This window comes from Centruroides vittatus, unplaced genomic scaffold (genome assembly GCF_030686945.1).
Source record: "Centruroides vittatus isolate TY-2023 unplaced genomic scaffold, ASM3068694v2 contig_1158, whole genome shotgun sequence".
Lineage (NCBI taxonomy): Eukaryota > Metazoa > Arthropoda > Arachnida > Scorpiones > Buthidae > Centruroides > Centruroides vittatus.
The window spans coordinates 595,284-614,639 of record NW_027120744.1 but is presented as its reverse complement, the minus strand read 5'-3'; the positions used below and the strand labels follow the sequence as shown (position 1 = coordinate 614,639).

Below are 19,356 nucleotides of genomic sequence, written 5' to 3'. Positions count from 1 at the left end.
TCCAGAGAGTTCAAGTTATTATTGAACATGTGCCGAGGCACATGTGCAATAATAACTGCTTTGCCCCTCTTGGATGCAAACGGATCGTACATTCACCGTGCACGAAGTGAGAACCATTGATATTCACCCAGTTCAGGACCCACAGATCTAGCTACCGGTAGATTTCCTAACTAACTTCCTTCCTTCTTTCTTGTAGTTATAGTATTAGGTTTAAGTTTAATTATAGGTTTCTTAGTTTTAATCGGGATTATATGTATATGTTAAATTTATCATGGGGAGATCGAATAAGAGGAGAGATGTAACTATATCTGTATATAAGTGTCTGTATTCTGTTCTCCGTCAACTCATTTGACTAATAAAGTGATTTGATCTTTTTTTATCGTATTATCACATGTTTTACACTCACACTTTCATAGTTGTGTGTTCTATGTGATGAAATATTGACAGTTGTGCAGTTTAGGGAATACAGCTGTTTGAAAGGTTTTCTTTCATAAAATTAATCGATTCTAGACTATTGTGACTTGAACCTTTTCAAAATACATATAATTTTTTTGGAATAATCTATATAAAATATGCTATAAACAAAAAATTATAGAAATACTTACTGAGTGTGCACCATTCAGAGACCCCTTGCTTAAGCTTGTTTTCGTTGCGGAGTGGCACATCAGACAGCGGACGCGTACGAAGCATGTCACATGACATTTGTCAGTGATATTTGGTCACGTGACTACTCATCTCTGACGTGTTCCTGATAACTTATTCTTTTTGTGAAGAATTTGCTGAACTTTGGAGACATCACATGATAGATCATAATATACTATAGTATTTTTATTGTAATTAGAAACGACTTATTATTACTATTAACTATATGAAACAGCAAAGGAAAAACTGCTGGCTAACGACAATAATTCTATCATGATATATATTATGATGATAAATATTAATAAGATGCAACATAAGATGTCTAATGTCTTGATGTAAATAAATATTATACAATTTCGTTTATGACATGAAAGAGATTAGGCCATTTAAAAGCAGAGCAGAATTATTATTTATTTATCGCATTATCATACATTATTATATGTTGATTTTAATCCATATTTAAAATGAAATGATGTTTTAATATTTCTATTAATGATGCCTCCAAAGTTCAGCGAATTCTTTGCAAAAAGAATAAGTTATCAGGAACACGTCAGAGATGAGTAGTCACGTGACCAAATAGCACTGACAAATGTCACGTGACACGCTTTGTACGCATCCGTCGTGTCACTCCGTGATGAAAACAAGCTTAAACCATGGGTCTCCGAATGGTGCACACTCAGTAAGTATTCCTATAATTTTTTGTTTATAGCATATTTTATATGTGTTTTGAAAAGGTTCAAGTCACAATAGTCTAGAATCAATTAATTTTATGGAAGAAAACTTTTCAAACAGCTGTACCCCTTAAACTGCACAAGTGCCAAAATATTTTGTTTGTAATGTTTAGCAATGTCTCTTAAAATAAATTTGTGAGCATGTTAATTAATTATGTGTCTGTAGTGTCACTGGTTGTAATTGTTGTGTTAGCATTTTGATTGGTGTTTGTCAATGGCGTGAGGTGACATTTGATGATAGGCAAGGGCATTGCCAAGGGGGGCAGGAGGGGGCAGCTGTCCTCCCTTAGAAATTCGAAAAAAATTATTTAAATGCTAAGTTTTAATTAAAATAATCTTCTTAGGCTTCTTGTAAGTTAAAAAAAATGTTTTAATTAAGATATTTCTTTTCCGGTACATAGTAAATGATTAAAACTTTATGAATCGTTTTTATTTTACCTACAAACAATTCATATCCTCTATCAATTTACATCATCTTGCCACCCTGGCCCATTGGCTGGCATCGTCCTTGACGATAGGGAAGCTGTGCTGGCCCTGGATAAAATTATTGGAAGCATTATATGATATTTTGGTGTGTAGCATCCACAAGCTACCCCACATGAGGTTGGTGCTCTGTAAAGCACATGCACAAATGCATATAATCTGGCTGCTTTACACCATTCAAATATTTTCCCTGTGGAAGCTGTCCTGTATTTGACAATACAGCACCTCCATTGAGAATATGCATATACTAATTTATATTCAAATATACAATAGCAATCTTATCATGTTTTTCACATGTAGTATAGAAATTTGTAATGAGATACATAATGTAGTTATAATAAAATATTAATTTTAATTAATTCAAAGTACAGTAAGTTAAAATATAAAAATAATCACACAATATGTATTTATATTTTAGAAAATACAAGAGAAGTGGTGCCTCCACAGCTTCCATGGACGGCATGCCACTGGTTCTTGTTATACTTTGTACATTTTCATGAGTGACTGTTATTGAGGTATTGCCAATGAGCATCTTATCTTCCATGTGATTTAGTGTTTGTGTGCACTGATCTATCTGTGTATAATTTCTTTTATATATTCAGGCATTGTGGAATAAAGTTGTGTGTAATTGTTCTTTTCTGATTAAGAACCCTCTGCTCTATGACTGTTAGATGTGGTTATCTTTTTGTCAAGTAGTGTTGTGTGTCTGTAGACTGACTGTTTCCAATTTTGTGATAGTGTAGTAAGTATGGATGATTTCATTCATTCATGTTGATTTAACTTCATCTATTGGAGTGGTTTTTCTGGCCTTGAAAGTCAGTGACCAGAAAGTCAGATTGCTGCTGAAGTACTTTGGTTGGGTCAGTGTAAGTTATCCATTGTGAGTGAGGTGATAAATGTATTTGTGATGCAGTAGCCATACTTTGACCAGTATTTTCCATTGACCACCAGTGGTAAATGAAGAATGTGACTTATTTTTCAAATGTGAGCCTCTGCCTAATCCACAAATGCAGACTTTGTTAATTCAAGTGACGTCTGAGTGATATCGTACTGAGTACTTGTCACAACCATTATTTTTCCTCCACAGAAGTGGGTATATTTATATAGATAAAGCCAGATGTTTATACATGAAGCTGCTTGACATGGAGAACAGATGCTGTTTAGCAGTCACCAACTCTAGATCATATCCTGCTTATGGGTCTTTGCTTCATTTCTCCCCATAGACCTTACTGGCATGAGTGACTACTGGCTCCCTCTGCTCCCTCTGTTATTCTTTGGAATTACTGAGCTCTCTCATCTCAGCAAGGTGCTGATTAGCAAGAAAGTTGTTGTTATTATTATTATTATTAGTTTTTTAATATTACTTTATAAATAAAATAGGAACGAAATGAATAACAAAAAACTCAAATTTCAGAGAACTTGTATTTTCAACACATACAGCTTATGAACTTCTATATTAAATATTCCACTTTTTTCATTCATTTCATTTCAATTATTTTATAATTACATCTATATTGAACTTTTTCTAATGGAAGTGAAATAAAAGAAATGGAGAAAACAAGTAATATAAAAAAAATTTTTTTAAAGTCAATTCCTACTTAGGTCAACAAAGAAAAATTTTATTTTAGTTACTTTTTATTAAATAATTACAAAGTTCGCTTTTTTTCTCCTCGTGCCCTCTATCGGTCCGAATCGGCATATTGCTGACAGGCACCACAGTTTAAATTTAATTAATTAATGAATTAATATTTGAAAAAACTGTATTAACATCAAGTGTCATCCCACAAGTTTAAAAAAATGTATTTGAACTTGAGTGGATGAATAAAAAGTATTTTATTAACGATTGAAAATTTGAACAAGATATATAAATATATATATATAGGGAGAGTGTGAACTAATAGTAGGAATTGAAAAATGGGATATTTGAGACAATACTTTCTAAATATATCTGTATATTGATATTAGGTTTTCAACAGTGACTTCAGAGACACAAAGTTTATAATGGCATGAGTTAAATAAAAGTTTATTTCTATTGTAAGAATTTTTTGTAATTATATAGTGTGACTTGTTTTTATATAAAATAATATCTGTTTCTATATTAATATTTGTTAAAAAGTTAAACAAGAAAACTTCAACAAGGAAGTTTATGAGATTTTATCTCTGACTTTGTTTTTGTCTAAAGTGATATATCTTTCTTTGAATGCAACCCATCCAAGAAAGTTGTTAAAATTGTCAATTGGAAAATGAGTAGAAACTACACCAAGATGACCAAATTTGATCAGATGCTGATGTTTCAGATGAGAAGAAATGCATAAAAGAAGGCCTTGATTAAAAGTCTTCTTACAAGAATCTCTTATCCAAACTTTCCTGCCATCATATATTAAATGTTTGGATTTATCATCCAAATGAAGTGAACTGGCATTAATAATTCCAAAGTCTGTTTGAATAAGGAATAAATGGATATTTTATAAGGAAGGAACCATAAGAATTGTTCAGTGAGGGATCACCTCACATCAGAAGATATGTAACTCCTCACAAACCAATTGTAATTTCTCTCTGTAGACAGACATAGATGTGAACAGAACATGTATCGGTAAATTTGTTAATTATTTGTTCATGCTTGTTATTATATTCTTAGCTTCAATAAATGTCCTTTTATACTCAATAGTTGAGAAAATCACTTCCTGTTGTTTGTGTCTCTCTAATTCCTCCTTCATTCTCTTACTCCAAGTCCCTTTAAGAGACCACTCACTCATAAAATATCCACCTGTAGTGGTTTCTTATGAGCTGAAATTCACAAGTGGTGTCAGACATCCTGACCTGGAGAAAACCACATATTTCTATCTGTCACAATAGCAGCATGTAATCTTCAGTAGCATGGATTATCCACATAAAATTACATTAATAGACTTAAAGCAAAATCCATCAAAACATGATTAATCTAGTTGTGATTTAAGAATTTATCATAAAAATCATTTAAAATGTTTAATATTTTTATTCATTAATTCTGATTTTTATATTTATATACTGTGCTGTACATATGTATAGGATAAAATAATAAATCTTTTTAATAATAATGTGTTAATACTTACAAGCTCCAGAATCCAGTAATTTCTTCTTCTTGTCTGAATGACCCACTTTTATCCATTCCCAATAAATTACTAATTGCTTCATAATCATATGTTTCACTGTACTTTTCTCTTACCTATATAAAATTTATTTTAAAATATTTTCAAATTAAATATTTATTTTTATAAGTAATTTTATTATTAATACTCACTCTTTTTTTGACAAACTTGTCCCAATAATTTACAGGAAATGACCTATAAAAAACAAACAATTTTTAAATATTTTATGATCAGAGAAAGTAATCTTTATAGAAGTAACATACAGTATCTAGAAAGATCCAGTGTATTAACTCTTAGATGATTAGAGCTTTTATTTTACACTTTATAATTTGGAGAAAAACAACATATTAAAATAATTAAATAACATAAAACAATGCTCTTTATGTTGTTTCTATGAAGGCATAGTGTTTAAACAATTTGCATTGTTTATTAATAATTTTCATAAAAATTTATTTAATTTGACAAGCATTGTATTCAATTTATTCAAAAAAATAAATAAATAAATAAATAAAATACAGAAGATATTTGGAAAAATCTTTCCAAAATGGTACTTGTAATACTGTTTGCAAGCACTGATAAGAATAAATACTTTATGACAAAAGTTATTAGTCTGCTCAATCTTGTTTAAACAATAGTGATGAATCATTTATGATTGAGTCAATCAAAATGATGTAAAATCAAGTTGGTTGAATGACTTGCAATTTATTTTTTGAAATCAAATTGATCACTTTTCAAATCATTTCAATTTTCACTACAGATACACTCACTTTTATTTTATCTGTCATTTCAAAGATTTAATTGAGTTTTTAAGATATTTTCAAATTTCATTGTAATCTGCACATCTTTAAATAATAATTGTATATGTATACCGTATTTTACGGACTATAAGACGCTACGGACTATAAGATGCACCTTAATTTTTAAGCAATTTTTTCAAAAAATACCTATAAGACACTACGGACTATAAAACGCACCTGAATTTTGGAGGCAATTTTTTGAAGAAAAAAGTGCATCTTACAGTCCGTAAAATACAGTATATACATACATATATACATATACAATTATTATTTAAAGATGTGCAGATATATACCGTATTTTACGGACTATAAGACGCACTTTAATTTTTAAGCAATTTAAAAAAAAAAAAAAAAAAAATACCTTTAAGACGCTACGGACTATAAGACGCACCTGAATTTTGGAGGCAATTTTTCAAAGAAAAAAGTGCGTCTTATAGTTTGTAAAATACGGTATATATATATCAATTCATTGACAATAAGAAATGTGGCATTAAGCAAGCTTACTGTTTATTGTAGTTTGACTTTTACTTGTTAGTAAATTTAATCAATGTTACATTATCAGTATTATTCATTATTAGCAAAATTTTAAATAGAAAGCAATATAATTTGAATTTTAAAGTGTTAATGAATGAAATAATATAGTTTACCAGTAAAAGCTAATCAGAAAGAAATGATGCCTTAAAGTTGTAGACAAACAAAAAATTAATTTAAAGTTAAACAAGATTAAGTAAGTTTAACTAATTTCTGAACAAGTTTCCTTTAGTGTTAATGCAGAATTACATGCTGATTTATCTAACTTATAGTAAGCCTATAGAACTAGTACTAGGCCAAACATAGATAGATTTACTGATAATTGCTGTGTTAAATGAAATAATGTGATCTTTAGAAGAATCCAAATTACCAGGTAATTACTCCCTAAAATAATTGTTCCTTCATCTAGCTTCTACATCTCATAAATAAAGAGGACATGAAAAAACAACTTTAGACAGTAAACTACATTGTATCTCTGGTCTAAACATTTATCTTTATTCCTTTCTCAACTTTGAACACTATTCCTTATTAATAAAATAAGAAAAATCTTGAATAGGAAAGAAAAGAATCTTCTCCAGTTTCTGTGATTCTTTCATTTATTATTTTACTATATTAATTTAAAATCCATTATTTCTCAACAAGATTTAATGACTAATAACAAAGTAATTTATTGGCCACAAAAATTTAACAAAACTTAATCACTATTTCTTCAGATCATTTGATTGATAAATTGATTTTAAAAAGTCAAGATCATTCAAATCATTAATTTTTGAAACAGAAATAATTATTTGAAGTTATTAGCAAGAGGGTTTCTCATAAATGTGGTATTTGTTGTGTTGTGAAACCATTTTTCATTAGAAGAGTATTGGCTAATATTCAAAGCCTTGCCTCAAAGCTTGGTATGGAAGAATAAAGAGATATGATATCAAGTTTGTAGAAACAATAAGAATTAAATAGTAAATGAGCAATTATTTATTGTGACATCGTCACAATGCTGGGCAGCAATTTTTAATCATATTTATAATTTTTAATTTAAAATATATGTTCTCCATCTCAAATTAGTACCCCTGTACATCATACTTTTCTGTTAGCAATGGAGTCGTGCTAGTCATCTATTAAATGCTTTCGGGGGAAAAGTTTTAAATTGAAATAACTTGTCTTCCAGTTTGCATTGGAAGTTCACATATTGGGGAAGTTCACATAATTGGGTCTCCTGCCCCTAAGCTTTCTATATCTGGTCTTGTCTTTCATCTATCTAACTGCATTCTCAAGATTAAGGAAAAACAGACAGACAACAGATGGACAACAGTAGGAATTTATAGGTCTACAATTTTTCTAATTGCAGCCCAACAACCTACAATCTTGCTAATAGCCAATTTAACACCTAGAGCTAATAAAACTACTAGACTTGAGAATGGAATTAAGTTATTAAGAAAACTAACTAATGCTTTTTCCAAGAAATAACTGACCTATTTCTTGGAAAAAGCATTAGCACCAGATGTTAAATTGGCTATTAATATTTCATGTGAGCATTTGTTGGTTAATGTTACCTTAGGTTCCGAGATGGCGGCGGTGGGAATTTTTCCCTATCTTGGCGACTGCGGCGGGGAAAAATATTTTCCCTAGAGTCGTGACGTCGACGCTGTTGAGAATTTTTCCCCGTTTGGTTTCAACCCTGAGATCGACGTTGCCGAGTATCCTGTAACCTCGAAACGGCGACGGTCGTGTGTAAATTTGCGACGGTAGAGAGAGCCTTTTCGTGACGTCGTGCGAGAGTAATATCGGCGGGAAATTCGTAGTTGTGTTACGAACGAATATGCAAATGCTTGATCTGTGATGTGATTTCTGTTCATTTCAATGCAATTTTATGCAAATCGACTAGTTTCCAGTTGGAATCATTTACTGCAGTGTTGCGACGAATTGTGTATTGGAATATTTGCTGTTTATTTTTCTGGTTACGATATTTCATTTTTTTTCCTCACCACCTCCCCGTGTTTATTTTATTGCCAATTATTCGATAATGAGTAGTTTTGCCGATTTGAGTTTCAACGACGAATTTCGGTCGAGTTGCACCACCCGTGATTTCTACAAGTTAATGGAAGACGACTTTTTGGAGCTAGGTTTGCCTCCCCGTATTGATAACGCATTGAGATTTCCGAAATTTGCTGTAAAATTAGGCATACAGCCGACCGAGTCCGTTTGCATTCCGTGCGATTCTAAATGCAAATTATATCATCGGAGTAATAGAGAAAGCTGTTTCTTGCGATGTAGTAAGTGTGGAACGAAGACTTCTGCCTTTGAAGGAACATTTAAAAGTAAATTTGGCCACATTTCTTGGGGTTGCATTCTGTCGTTTATATGGCCAAGTAGTAATAAATTGAACAGAGGGAAACGCCAATCGACCAATAAAAGAGCAGCCGAATCAAAAAGAACAGGGAAGAAAAGAGCCGCACCAAGAGAAAAGGAAAGTATCCAAGCTGTCAAAACCGAAAAAAGAATGGATCGTAAAGGAAAAAAAAAGTAGGAAGAATTAGGCAACCACCATTGAAAAGTGAGTAAAAAAATTCTTTTTTTTTTTTTTTTTTTTTGGTTATTTCAGTTAACATCCGCAAAGTCTGCAGAGAAATTCAAGATGGCGGCCGGAAACGCGGCCATCTTGAATCGAGGGAAAAATTTTTTCCCCGTCGCAGTCTCCAACGTAGGGAAAAATTTCCCCCGCCGCCATCTCGGAACCTAGGGTAACATTAACCCATTTGTTTACTAAGGCACTTTAGGGAAATTTGGCTTGTAAGCTTTTACTTCAAAAAATAATCTAGGGTAGGCAACTTTAGTAGAGGGATCTAATGGGCTACAAAGTGAAGATACCATTCCAGGAAGAATGATGATCCTCCTAGTTTTTCCTAAAACATTTGAGGTTGGGTCTAAAAGAAATCTGCAATTCTTTGATTCATAACATACTTTTCAGTCTCTCAGATACTTTGAGAATGAATTGCCAAATCAAAAAATCTCATTCAAAAATTGAAGTTTTAAGTGAGTTGAATGAAGTGATTTTCAGACCTCCATCAAGTTCACTTCTATAATCAATGTCATATGATTGAATACAATTGAAAAATAAATATGACTGAAATATAAAATTTTCAATTGTTTAGAATGAACATGCAATGCTTTTCATTAAGGTGAATACAGTTGATATTTTGACAATATAAGAATAAATTTATATATTCATAAGTAACCTTTCTATAGGGCTGCATTTATGGAGGTGTATCATGGCATGCTCCTAGGGGTCTCCACAAAAAGAAAATGTAAATGATATAAAGAACAAGAAAACATATAATAGGGAATAAATTGAATATAGAGAAAAAGAATTACATATGTTTCGAATAAATTTCAATCTTTACAATATAATTTTAAACTTATAGCATTTAGCTTTTATTTGCACAAACATTAGATGCTACAGATGCCTCCATAACTCTGAGCCCTGGGACTCCCACAAAAATGAACCTGTTCATGCCTTTATATCTTCATTACAAATTAAGTTTAACATAAATATTTTAATGTTAAGTAAATTTATTATGCTTATCATAATGTAAATAATGTTCTGTTAAATCAAATATGTTATGACTATTTACTAAATAAACATTTAAAATAAATTTTATTATATCGTGTGTATAATTGGTAATCCAATTGTTAATCCTTCTATGATGACATGATGATATATCATCAGTTTGGCTTCAGCTGAAACATACAAAATGACAATATTTTCAGTTTGAAAAATGTTTAATTTTAATCAAAAATTCTCTGTGTCACTTTACTTGCATTTGGGCCTGTAAATAAATTACATATATAATATTTAGTTATTTATTATTTTTCTTATTTTTGTTGTAGTTTTATTTTATTTACTTATTTTCAACAAATAACAAACAAATAAAAAATGTTCACTAATTGATTTTCTTTGTGTAGTGGGTTTTATTGTTCTATAGTTTTAGTATTTTCCACTTACTGCCTAAAAGAAAATGTCCTACTAACCTAAAAGAGTTTATTGAAGAGAGAGAAATTTAGTATATATGGACTGTTTCATATAAAGTGATATTGTTCACGAAAAAATAGATAAATATGCATAAATCTTATATCATCATGTAAAAAACAATATTCTGTTTTGTGCTGGCTTTGTACCAAAAACAAATAATGAAATCAAAGAAATTTTTTTTGTCAAAGTAAAGTAATTTATAACATCAAAAATTTAGGTCACAATTTAACATTTTTCTGTAAGTAATTTTTACTCCAAACAATTATACTTTACTGTGCCGAAAACTACATAAAGTTAAATATATGTAATTTTTTTTATCTATGATAAGAATTTAAATTTTGGTGAGTTTATAAAATAAAATACATACTGATGAGTGACTACAGTTTGGATCAGTATTTTGAAGGTAAAGTACAACTGACCACATAGGAATAAAAGAGTTAAATAACATGTCATATTATTTGGCAATATGTGTTCATTGCAATGAATTCACTATGCCAGCTGTTAAGTGCCCAAACTTGCTTTTAATAGTTTGGAACTCTCATCCAATGTTTTATGCAATTAAATGTAAATCCTTTTGGATGTTTTCAAGTTTACACACAGTGAAAATAAAAGTTATCAACTGGAAGAATTGAAAACTATTGATTCAATGATTAGAAAAGGAATTATAAACATTTAGGTTTCAAAAATTTTATTTCTATCTATGAGAGAGATGTGTAGACATATGTAATTTGTTTAAAACTATAGCTCAAGAGATCAGCTGCTGAACAGACAGGAATAATTAGAAAAATTGAGAAATTAAAAATATAAACAGATGTCAAAGAAAAAGATTAGATGAAAGATGGAGAAAATAACTTCCAAAAAGTTTAATTTTAAAAATAGATGAATAATAATCATATGATCTAAATTTCTCTGGTGATGCATCAAAAACAATCAATTAATAATGATAAAAAATATTTATATAAGGTGCAAAATGATTCAGTAAACAAAATTAAGTTTTCAAGATATATTGAAGAAGAAATTCAACAAAATATTGAAAATCTTAATCAGATAACCAAATCAAAGAATGAATTGAGAAGAATCAAAGCTACTTGTAAACTGAACAAATAAGCTTAATTATTAGAACTAGTACCAAAAACATTGTCAAAAATAAATAAAGAAACAAACACCAATTAATAAAATATAAAAAATATTCTTCATGTGAGAATTATTTTTTGAGAGATTTTTGGTCCTTGGATGAATCCTGCAGCATTAGTAGCTGCCGCAGCACCTGCTGCTGCTACTATGGCAGCCGCCACAGCTGCATGAGCAGCTTGTGCCAAACCTCCATATCTCAAACAACCGCCAGATGAGGTGTTTTGATTCGATTCTGTTGCATCGATGTTAGTCATAGGAGCAGCTCCTGTTGTAATTGTTATACTACCACTTTGAGATGAAAGAATGGTAATTCCAGGAATATTAAACATTGAAGAAAGACCAGCAGTAAGAGATTCTTCAACTGAAGATGTAGTTTCACATGAAGCTTCATATTCTTGTTGTTGAGCTTCCTGTTGTGGAGTCTCTCTCATTTCTGTTTCACCTCCTTGATCTGTTTGCATAGGTGTATCAGTAGGTTCAGATCCTGTAGAACCACTCTCTAATAAATCTAACACTTGATTAGCTAGAGTGATCATAGTTTGTGCTTGATTTATTCTTAGCTGGGCTTCACTTTGAAGTGGTACCTGACCCAAGTTTATGTGTACATCAACAGAAGATCCATCTTCCGATGTTCTAGACATAACAGTAGCATTTCTTCCTATTTCACCCATTCTGGAAACTAAATCTTGTACTATTTGCTGGATATGTGCTGGATCAATCATGTCCTATGGCAATGTAAAGCTCCCAAAAGAAAACTTCCATTTTCTCGACCTGAATGAGTAGATGATCTATTTGCAGAAGAAGAAGAGGATGAGGTAGATGGTGTGTGAGTCAGAGGTGGAGGTCTTTGAACAAGATGAATTACTTTTCCATTTACATCATATTCCAGTAATTTCTTCTCACCTTGAAGAACTGCACCACAAAAAATTAGTCTTTATTTATCAGCAGGGATGCCCACTGAAGATGCAATTTTTCTTTAAATTCTTTGACTAATATTATCAGGAACAGAATAACTATGATTCTGTGAATCAAGTGTTTTTACAGTTACTTCCAACATTTTTAATTTCTTAAAAGTTTATTTAATAATTATCATGAAAAATTACACCCTGCGTCATTACACTTTGATCCTTATCCAATATGGTGGACCTTTAGAGAGATTTTTCTCCAACAGATAACCTCAAATCAATTTCATTTTATATCAATCTCCCAAATACTGGTTTATTTAAATTCAATAAATTTTATCTTGATTATAGCTTTGAGATGAAAATAAATTTCTAGATTCTTTAAACTTATTGAATAAATATCAATACTAATTCAATGAAAACAAATACAGTAGCAAGCTTATCAAGGTAGTAAATTAGTTGTGAGAAATATAATATTAAGGATTATAAAATGCAATTAAACAAAATATTCTTTTTATTCAATTGCTGTTAATTTTAATTGTCATTTTCATCTTTTAAATTATTTTAGTATAAAATTCATAATAATATCTTGGCCTAATTTAGATTGAATTAGTTAGCTTAATAAATAGGGTTGTAATAAATTGGAGAGCCCCTGATATCATAAGCTCTTCAATTTATTACAACCCTATTTATTAGGCTAATTAACTCAATCTAAATTAAAGTTGTGGGCTAGAAGCATTATTTAATATTATAATATTTTGGTCAATAAAAAAGTTTTCCCATTCAGATTCTCATAAAATCATTTATGAATAAGAAATTCAGAAAATTGAAATAACTTAATTGGATAAGATTTTAAAAATAGTTTAAGATGTAAAAACAGTATTTTAAGTTACATTATCTTAAATAAAATAATATTTATAAAATAATCATACCTTGTACTTATTACTAATTTATCCCAATGACCATGTATATCATCTTCTGAAGGTTGTTCTGAAATATACAGTCCATCAAATTCAACAGCTCTTGCAATTTCTTTTTCTCGTTTAAATATTGCTAAAGGAACCTATTATATTAAAATAATAAAAATTTAATAAAGCCTATAAAAAAATTTGAAATAATAATATATGAATTAAAAAAAAATTTGCTATTTAATTTTTTTTTAATCATTTGTAGTTATTAATTTTTAATAAATTATATTAATAAACATTTGTATAGCAGAAAGTTATTTTGTCGTATTCCTTAGCAACAATTTGTAAGGAACTGAGTCCGAACGTTATTTTTATTTTATTATTATTTCTGTTTTATTATCTTTTGTTTGGGGTTTATGTTTATTTAGGATGAAGGTTCCCCACCACTCTCTTGTTAGTAATGAAAAATGAAGATAAAACAACTCACGGAGAAATAAGCGCCGTAGGAAAAATCTTGCGCACTTGCGCTGCCCGGCGGAAGTAACAGTCCGCAGAGAAAAAAAAATGGAGGGGGGAGTCCCCACAATCACTAGTAGAGAAATACTTGATAAACCGTCTTAAACATCCCAGAAAATTATGATAAATATTTTGTAAATGGTTTATAAGCTTTGTCGGAAACTTAAAGCTGCCAGAAAAGAAAGTTAATGTTAGCAACTAAGTATGTAAATAAGGGGAGTAACCCAGCTCAAGTGTGACGTCACCTCACAGTATAAAACCCGTACGTTAACCAAAGAAGGAGAGGTGAATTCCAAATCGAGGCGACTGTGAGAGCGAGGTAGATTCGAAAGCGAAGTATTTTCTGATAGAAGTCCAGATTGATAATTGGACGATCCAAGGTGTCAAAGAGGAGTTCGATTGACGATTTGACGATATCGAAAGGATTGAGGAAATAGTTTCTTCATATAGTGAGGTGACGGATAGACGTTTAATTAGTAAGAGATTTTGTTCATAGTTCCTAAGTATTTGATTGTCGAATTTTCAAAGGGGAAATTAATATTAAGTTAAGCTAAGTAGCTGAGTTTATTGTCGGGTTGACTTGTTGATTTTCGTTAATAAATTTGGTTTGGATTATTGATATTTGTACGTAGTACATTCTAGTTGATAATTAAATATATTTAAACTTTTGATCTGACTTGATATTTATCGTTATTATTACTAATTTTTTGGTGCACGCTTAAAAGCCCAGGCCTGGCAAACTAATCTCGAATCCGCGTAAAGTACCTGTTAGGTTAACGGAAGTTTTACCGACCGTAATTATAGTCGGTTTCCTAAGATACTAAAATTAAGTACTTTACAAATTTTTGATTTTAATTTGAATTTAGAAAGCATTGAACAATGGAAAAATATTCTGAAAACATTTCTTTGAATTTACTTTACAAAAATGAGTTTATGATGTAGTCAAAAATACTTGTAGTGTTCAAACCATAAAAAAAAATTTTTTAGAACAGAAATTATTTTATTTGAATGTTTTTATCATAATAAATAATATTTGTTCTTTGTAATTTAACTTTTAATTAAAAAAATGAAGTTATTTGTTAACAGAAAATTAATATAAATTTTATTAAATGTATTAATTATAATAAATAAAAAAAGCAAAAACTTACTTTTAAATTATAATATGCAATTAACATACAAAATGAAACCAAGGAATGCAATAGTGCTAACATTCTTATAACTGGTTCTAGATAAAATACTTTTTCTTCTATTACTACCCATTCTTCTATATCTTCATCATCATCATCCCCTAAAATTCCCCCATCATCAATTTCTTCAGTAAAATTTCCCATTATATCACCATTTTCTTCTTCTTCACCATTTTCTTCATCATCATCATCAACTTCTGGACTAGTTACCTAATTTTGAAAATTTTGTTGAATTTATTAATAAGATTTTTATTATATTAAAATTTTTGCATATACAGTAAAAGCTCAATATCACAGACTTTATGTTACTATGGACAGCTAATGTCACTCCAGTCAAAAGTATAAGAAAATTATAAGAAAACTCATTCACTGTAATGAACTCCTTTATAACGGACTCCCACTACTATGGGATATTTTTCAAGTCCCAAAGACCACTGTCCTTCCATTATTATGGCCTTTTTAGTTACCATTTTATTTCATCACAGATACTGTTTTTATTTATTTCATCATAGTTATCATTTTATTTACTTTATTTGCAAAAAATAAATACAAAAATAATATAAAATTCATTTTTTAATAATTTTTTTGGCATAGATTTTCACATTATATTATATTTAGTTTTTGTTTCGTTTTCTGATTGACTATTTTTGTTAAGTTTTGGTTTTATTTTCTCTATAGTCAATGAGTCTTGGACTTGTATGAAGCAAAGCCATTGATAATAGAAGAAAATAATTAGCTTTAGAGTTAGCACAAAAAATGGATATAATTCATAAGATTAAAGATGGAAAATCTCAAGCTGAAGTTGGTAAATGTCTCTGAATAAGCAGACAATTTCAGACATTTGGAAAGCAACAAGAAAATCACAAGCTTTTCTTAAAACAATTCTTAAAAATATTTTAAAAACATAATAATGAATGAAAGTATTATTTTTACACGTTTAATAAAAATCTGGCTTATACACTTTACAACTGAAATTTTGTACACTATGTAATTGACTTTTGTCCACAATATCCACATACAGTAATGGACAAGTCAATATTACTATATACAGTAGAATTCCCTTATATTCACGGTAACAACATCCATTAAAACAAAATAAAAAAATATTGATTTGGCATCTGAACCTGGAGAAAACATTCAAAAATTGCAGGTATTTTTTCATGGTTGTTATTGAGATCTGTTCTAATATAATGTGTCTAATCTGTAAAGTAATGGACTTTTCAATATAACATACAAGTCAATAATGACAAGTAATTATGATAAAATGATTTTCATTCTAAATGACCAATTTCTTCAGTCTCATAATGTGGTCTGTTACATTGAGTTTTTATTGCATGTATATGTATATGTATATGTATATATATAAACGTTACCTTGTAAAATAAGAGAATGAAATTGATACAAAATGCCATTACAAGTGCCATATATTTCATAGTATAAAAATTTCTGGCAAGGAAGCTCTGAAAAAATAAACATACAAATTAAGTTATATATTCTTAATATATATTCTTATTAATAATTCAAAATGAAAAATTTTTATTTAAATTGAATAGTTAATTGACTGTATAGAATTACATATGGCATACAAATTGATCATCTTGAATGCCATATACACACATATACAAATCTATATCCTTTATTCAGTATTAATACAGATATATACTTGTATATTCTTTATTAAGTATTCAATTACAAATGATAACATTAAAAACATATTAAATATCTTACATAATAAAAATGTAAATATTTTCCTAAAAATATTTTTAAAGCTACTAGTCCTATTTTGTAAAGAGAATGAATCAGAACAAAGTTCAGTTTCAGATGGAGATTAATAAAAAAAAACAAAAAAAAAAAAAACAAAAAATATCATTTAATTAGATTATTAATATAATTACAGAAGCATGTAGAAAGGATATAGCTGAATCATTTTCCAACTACATCCTTTCCTATATACTAGAAGTTTTCTTATGATATAAAAGTTTAATAATGAGAAAGGCATTCAAGAGACTACATATGTTATTAAACTAAGAATAAAAAATTTAAAAATTAACAGATTAAAAAGAATGTTTGAATTATCCATATGAGACTTTTAGTGAAGAGAAACTACAGATTAAATGCAAATATGAATAACCAGAATGAATATAAATGTTTTAGCAATTGGTTTACAACAAAATATATAGCTATAAATATAATGTAAGATATATAATGTAAATTTAAGATTCACTCTAACATATTTTTAACAAAACAGAATTTAAAAATCTAAAACTATAACACAATTATGAATACAACTTTAATGGAGCTGACTGATATATTTATGTCATTTATTTTTGGCTACAATCAGTACATATTCTGAGATGCAACTGAATACAAAATGGGAATTTTGAATTGTGCAATGGGAATCCCATATTTGTGTAATAATTAATTGTCAGATTTAGATTTTATAACTATCTCTTTTTTCTGGTTATGTTAAACTTAAAATATTTACCTAAATTATAGTGTATGGTGAAACCTGTCCAAAATGGAACCTAAATAAAAAGGAAACCAGTTTAAACAGAAAAAATTTTTTAGAACAGAGCAATTTTTTCTGTTAAAAAGAATCTGTTCAAAAACAGAATCTTTATTCAATACTGTCCAATTCTGGTTTACACAGGTTTTGCTGTAGTTTTATTTGACCCATGAAAAAAAAGAGCTATGGAAGGAATGTTGGTAGGATTTACCATTTTTATGGAATATATATAATATATACTTTTTGCAGCTGCAATAGCAATATTATTATTTAAACTATAATCCACAACGACAGTGCATTTATAATGTAGTAAATTATGTCACATGCAGGTTCACAGTGCATACTGCACAAGTCTAATGATTAAGATTGAATAGTGATTGAAATTCATAAATAATTACAGGTTACAGATATAAGATACAGATATTGTCCTTATTTTCCATTTATGTCTTTTAGAACAGCTTATAAGTTTTGTTTTGGTTAGCATTAATATTTGTACAGTAGGAAAAAAACCTTAGAATAAGGCCTGGCTACAATACAAGATAGTGCATTTTATATTTAACATCATCTTAAATTATCTAAACATAAGAATGGAAGAACAAAAATTTGGTTATACAGAGAAACAAAGGGTATTAATCTAAAAAAATGCTTAATTAAAGAAAATAAAATAATGAAATGCAATTAAAATCTTATATAAATATAATGAAATAAGAAAACACAGAGTGATAGAAAAAGCATATTTATTAAAAAATTATGAAATAAAGTACAAAAAATCATAATTACTATGGTTTACCAGTCATAAAAAGTTAATCAAAAATACAATGAAGTTGTAACATATACATAAACAGAAAGATAAAGTTTTCAATGAAGTAAATTAAATTAATTAAATGATTTGAAAATTACTTATATATTTATTTCATCAAACAATATTAGCTTTATTTTTTGAGTTTTAAATCTCATTTATTTTATTGTTAAGTTAGTAAAAGAATTATAATTATGTTACTAAATAAAACATAAAATAAAATAAAATAAATATATATACAGTCAAACCTGTTTTTATGCGGGGGATAGGGACCGCATTAAAAAAAAACGCATTAAAAAAAATCTTACGAAACTTCACGAATGGCTGTAAATAATAGTTTTCGCAACACAATTAAAAAAATAATTTTTTTATGCGGTCAACAGGGACCACATAAAAAAAGTCTCGCATAGAAAATAACTCAAAACCGTACGAAATAGAATTTATTGACAACAGATGTCAGCACTTGACTGCATCGTCTGGTCTATCGTCTGTTTTACATATATTTGTCCAGGTAGTGTTTTGTTGACTTAAAAAGTAAATTATTTCATTTTTCGCATATTCATGCAATAATATTACTATAATAAGTGCATTTATGCTATAATAAGTTTATTTAGCTATAATAAGTCAACGTAAGACATGATGAATCACACGAGACTAGTCGCCAACTATACCGCACAAATAAAAAATTCGCATTAAAAAAATCGCACAAATAAAAATCGCACATAAAAGGAGCGCATAAAAACAGGTTTGACTGTATTTGTTTTATTTAACAGCATACTATTTTTAAATTTATAATAAATTATTTATTTTGTTTGTTTCAAATTTTGAAATTAAAACATACCACAAATTTTTGAGTATATTCACTTAAATCAATTGCTGCAACTGGTGGAGGTGGTTCAGCAGGTGCTTGTGGTTCTGCTGCCATTGGCATCATAACTGGAACTGGTTCTTTCTGAGGTGCTTCAGGGCTAGAATAATAAACAAACAGCTTTATAATTTATCACAATAATTTCAAGTATAATTGTGTGAACATTTGTCAGCAAAGATCCAGTTGTCCTCAACCCT

The 19,356-nt window shown here is 29.2% G+C and overlaps 1 protein-coding gene across 1 annotated transcript in view; it reads right to left on the bottom strand.

Annotated features, from left to right (window-relative positions):
* Window positions 1-19,356, bottom strand: part of RyR (Ryanodine receptor) — a 417,183-nt gene that overhangs the window by 27,384 nt on the left and 370,443 nt on the right. The window contains 6 exon segments of the mRNA XM_067275817.1: window positions 4,949-5,061; window positions 5,137-5,179; window positions 13,308-13,438; window positions 14,948-15,196; window positions 16,360-16,446; window positions 19,133-19,259. Coding sequence (XP_067131918.1) covers window positions 4,949-5,061; window positions 5,137-5,179; window positions 13,308-13,438; window positions 14,948-15,196; window positions 16,360-16,446; window positions 19,133-19,259 — 750 coding nt within the window.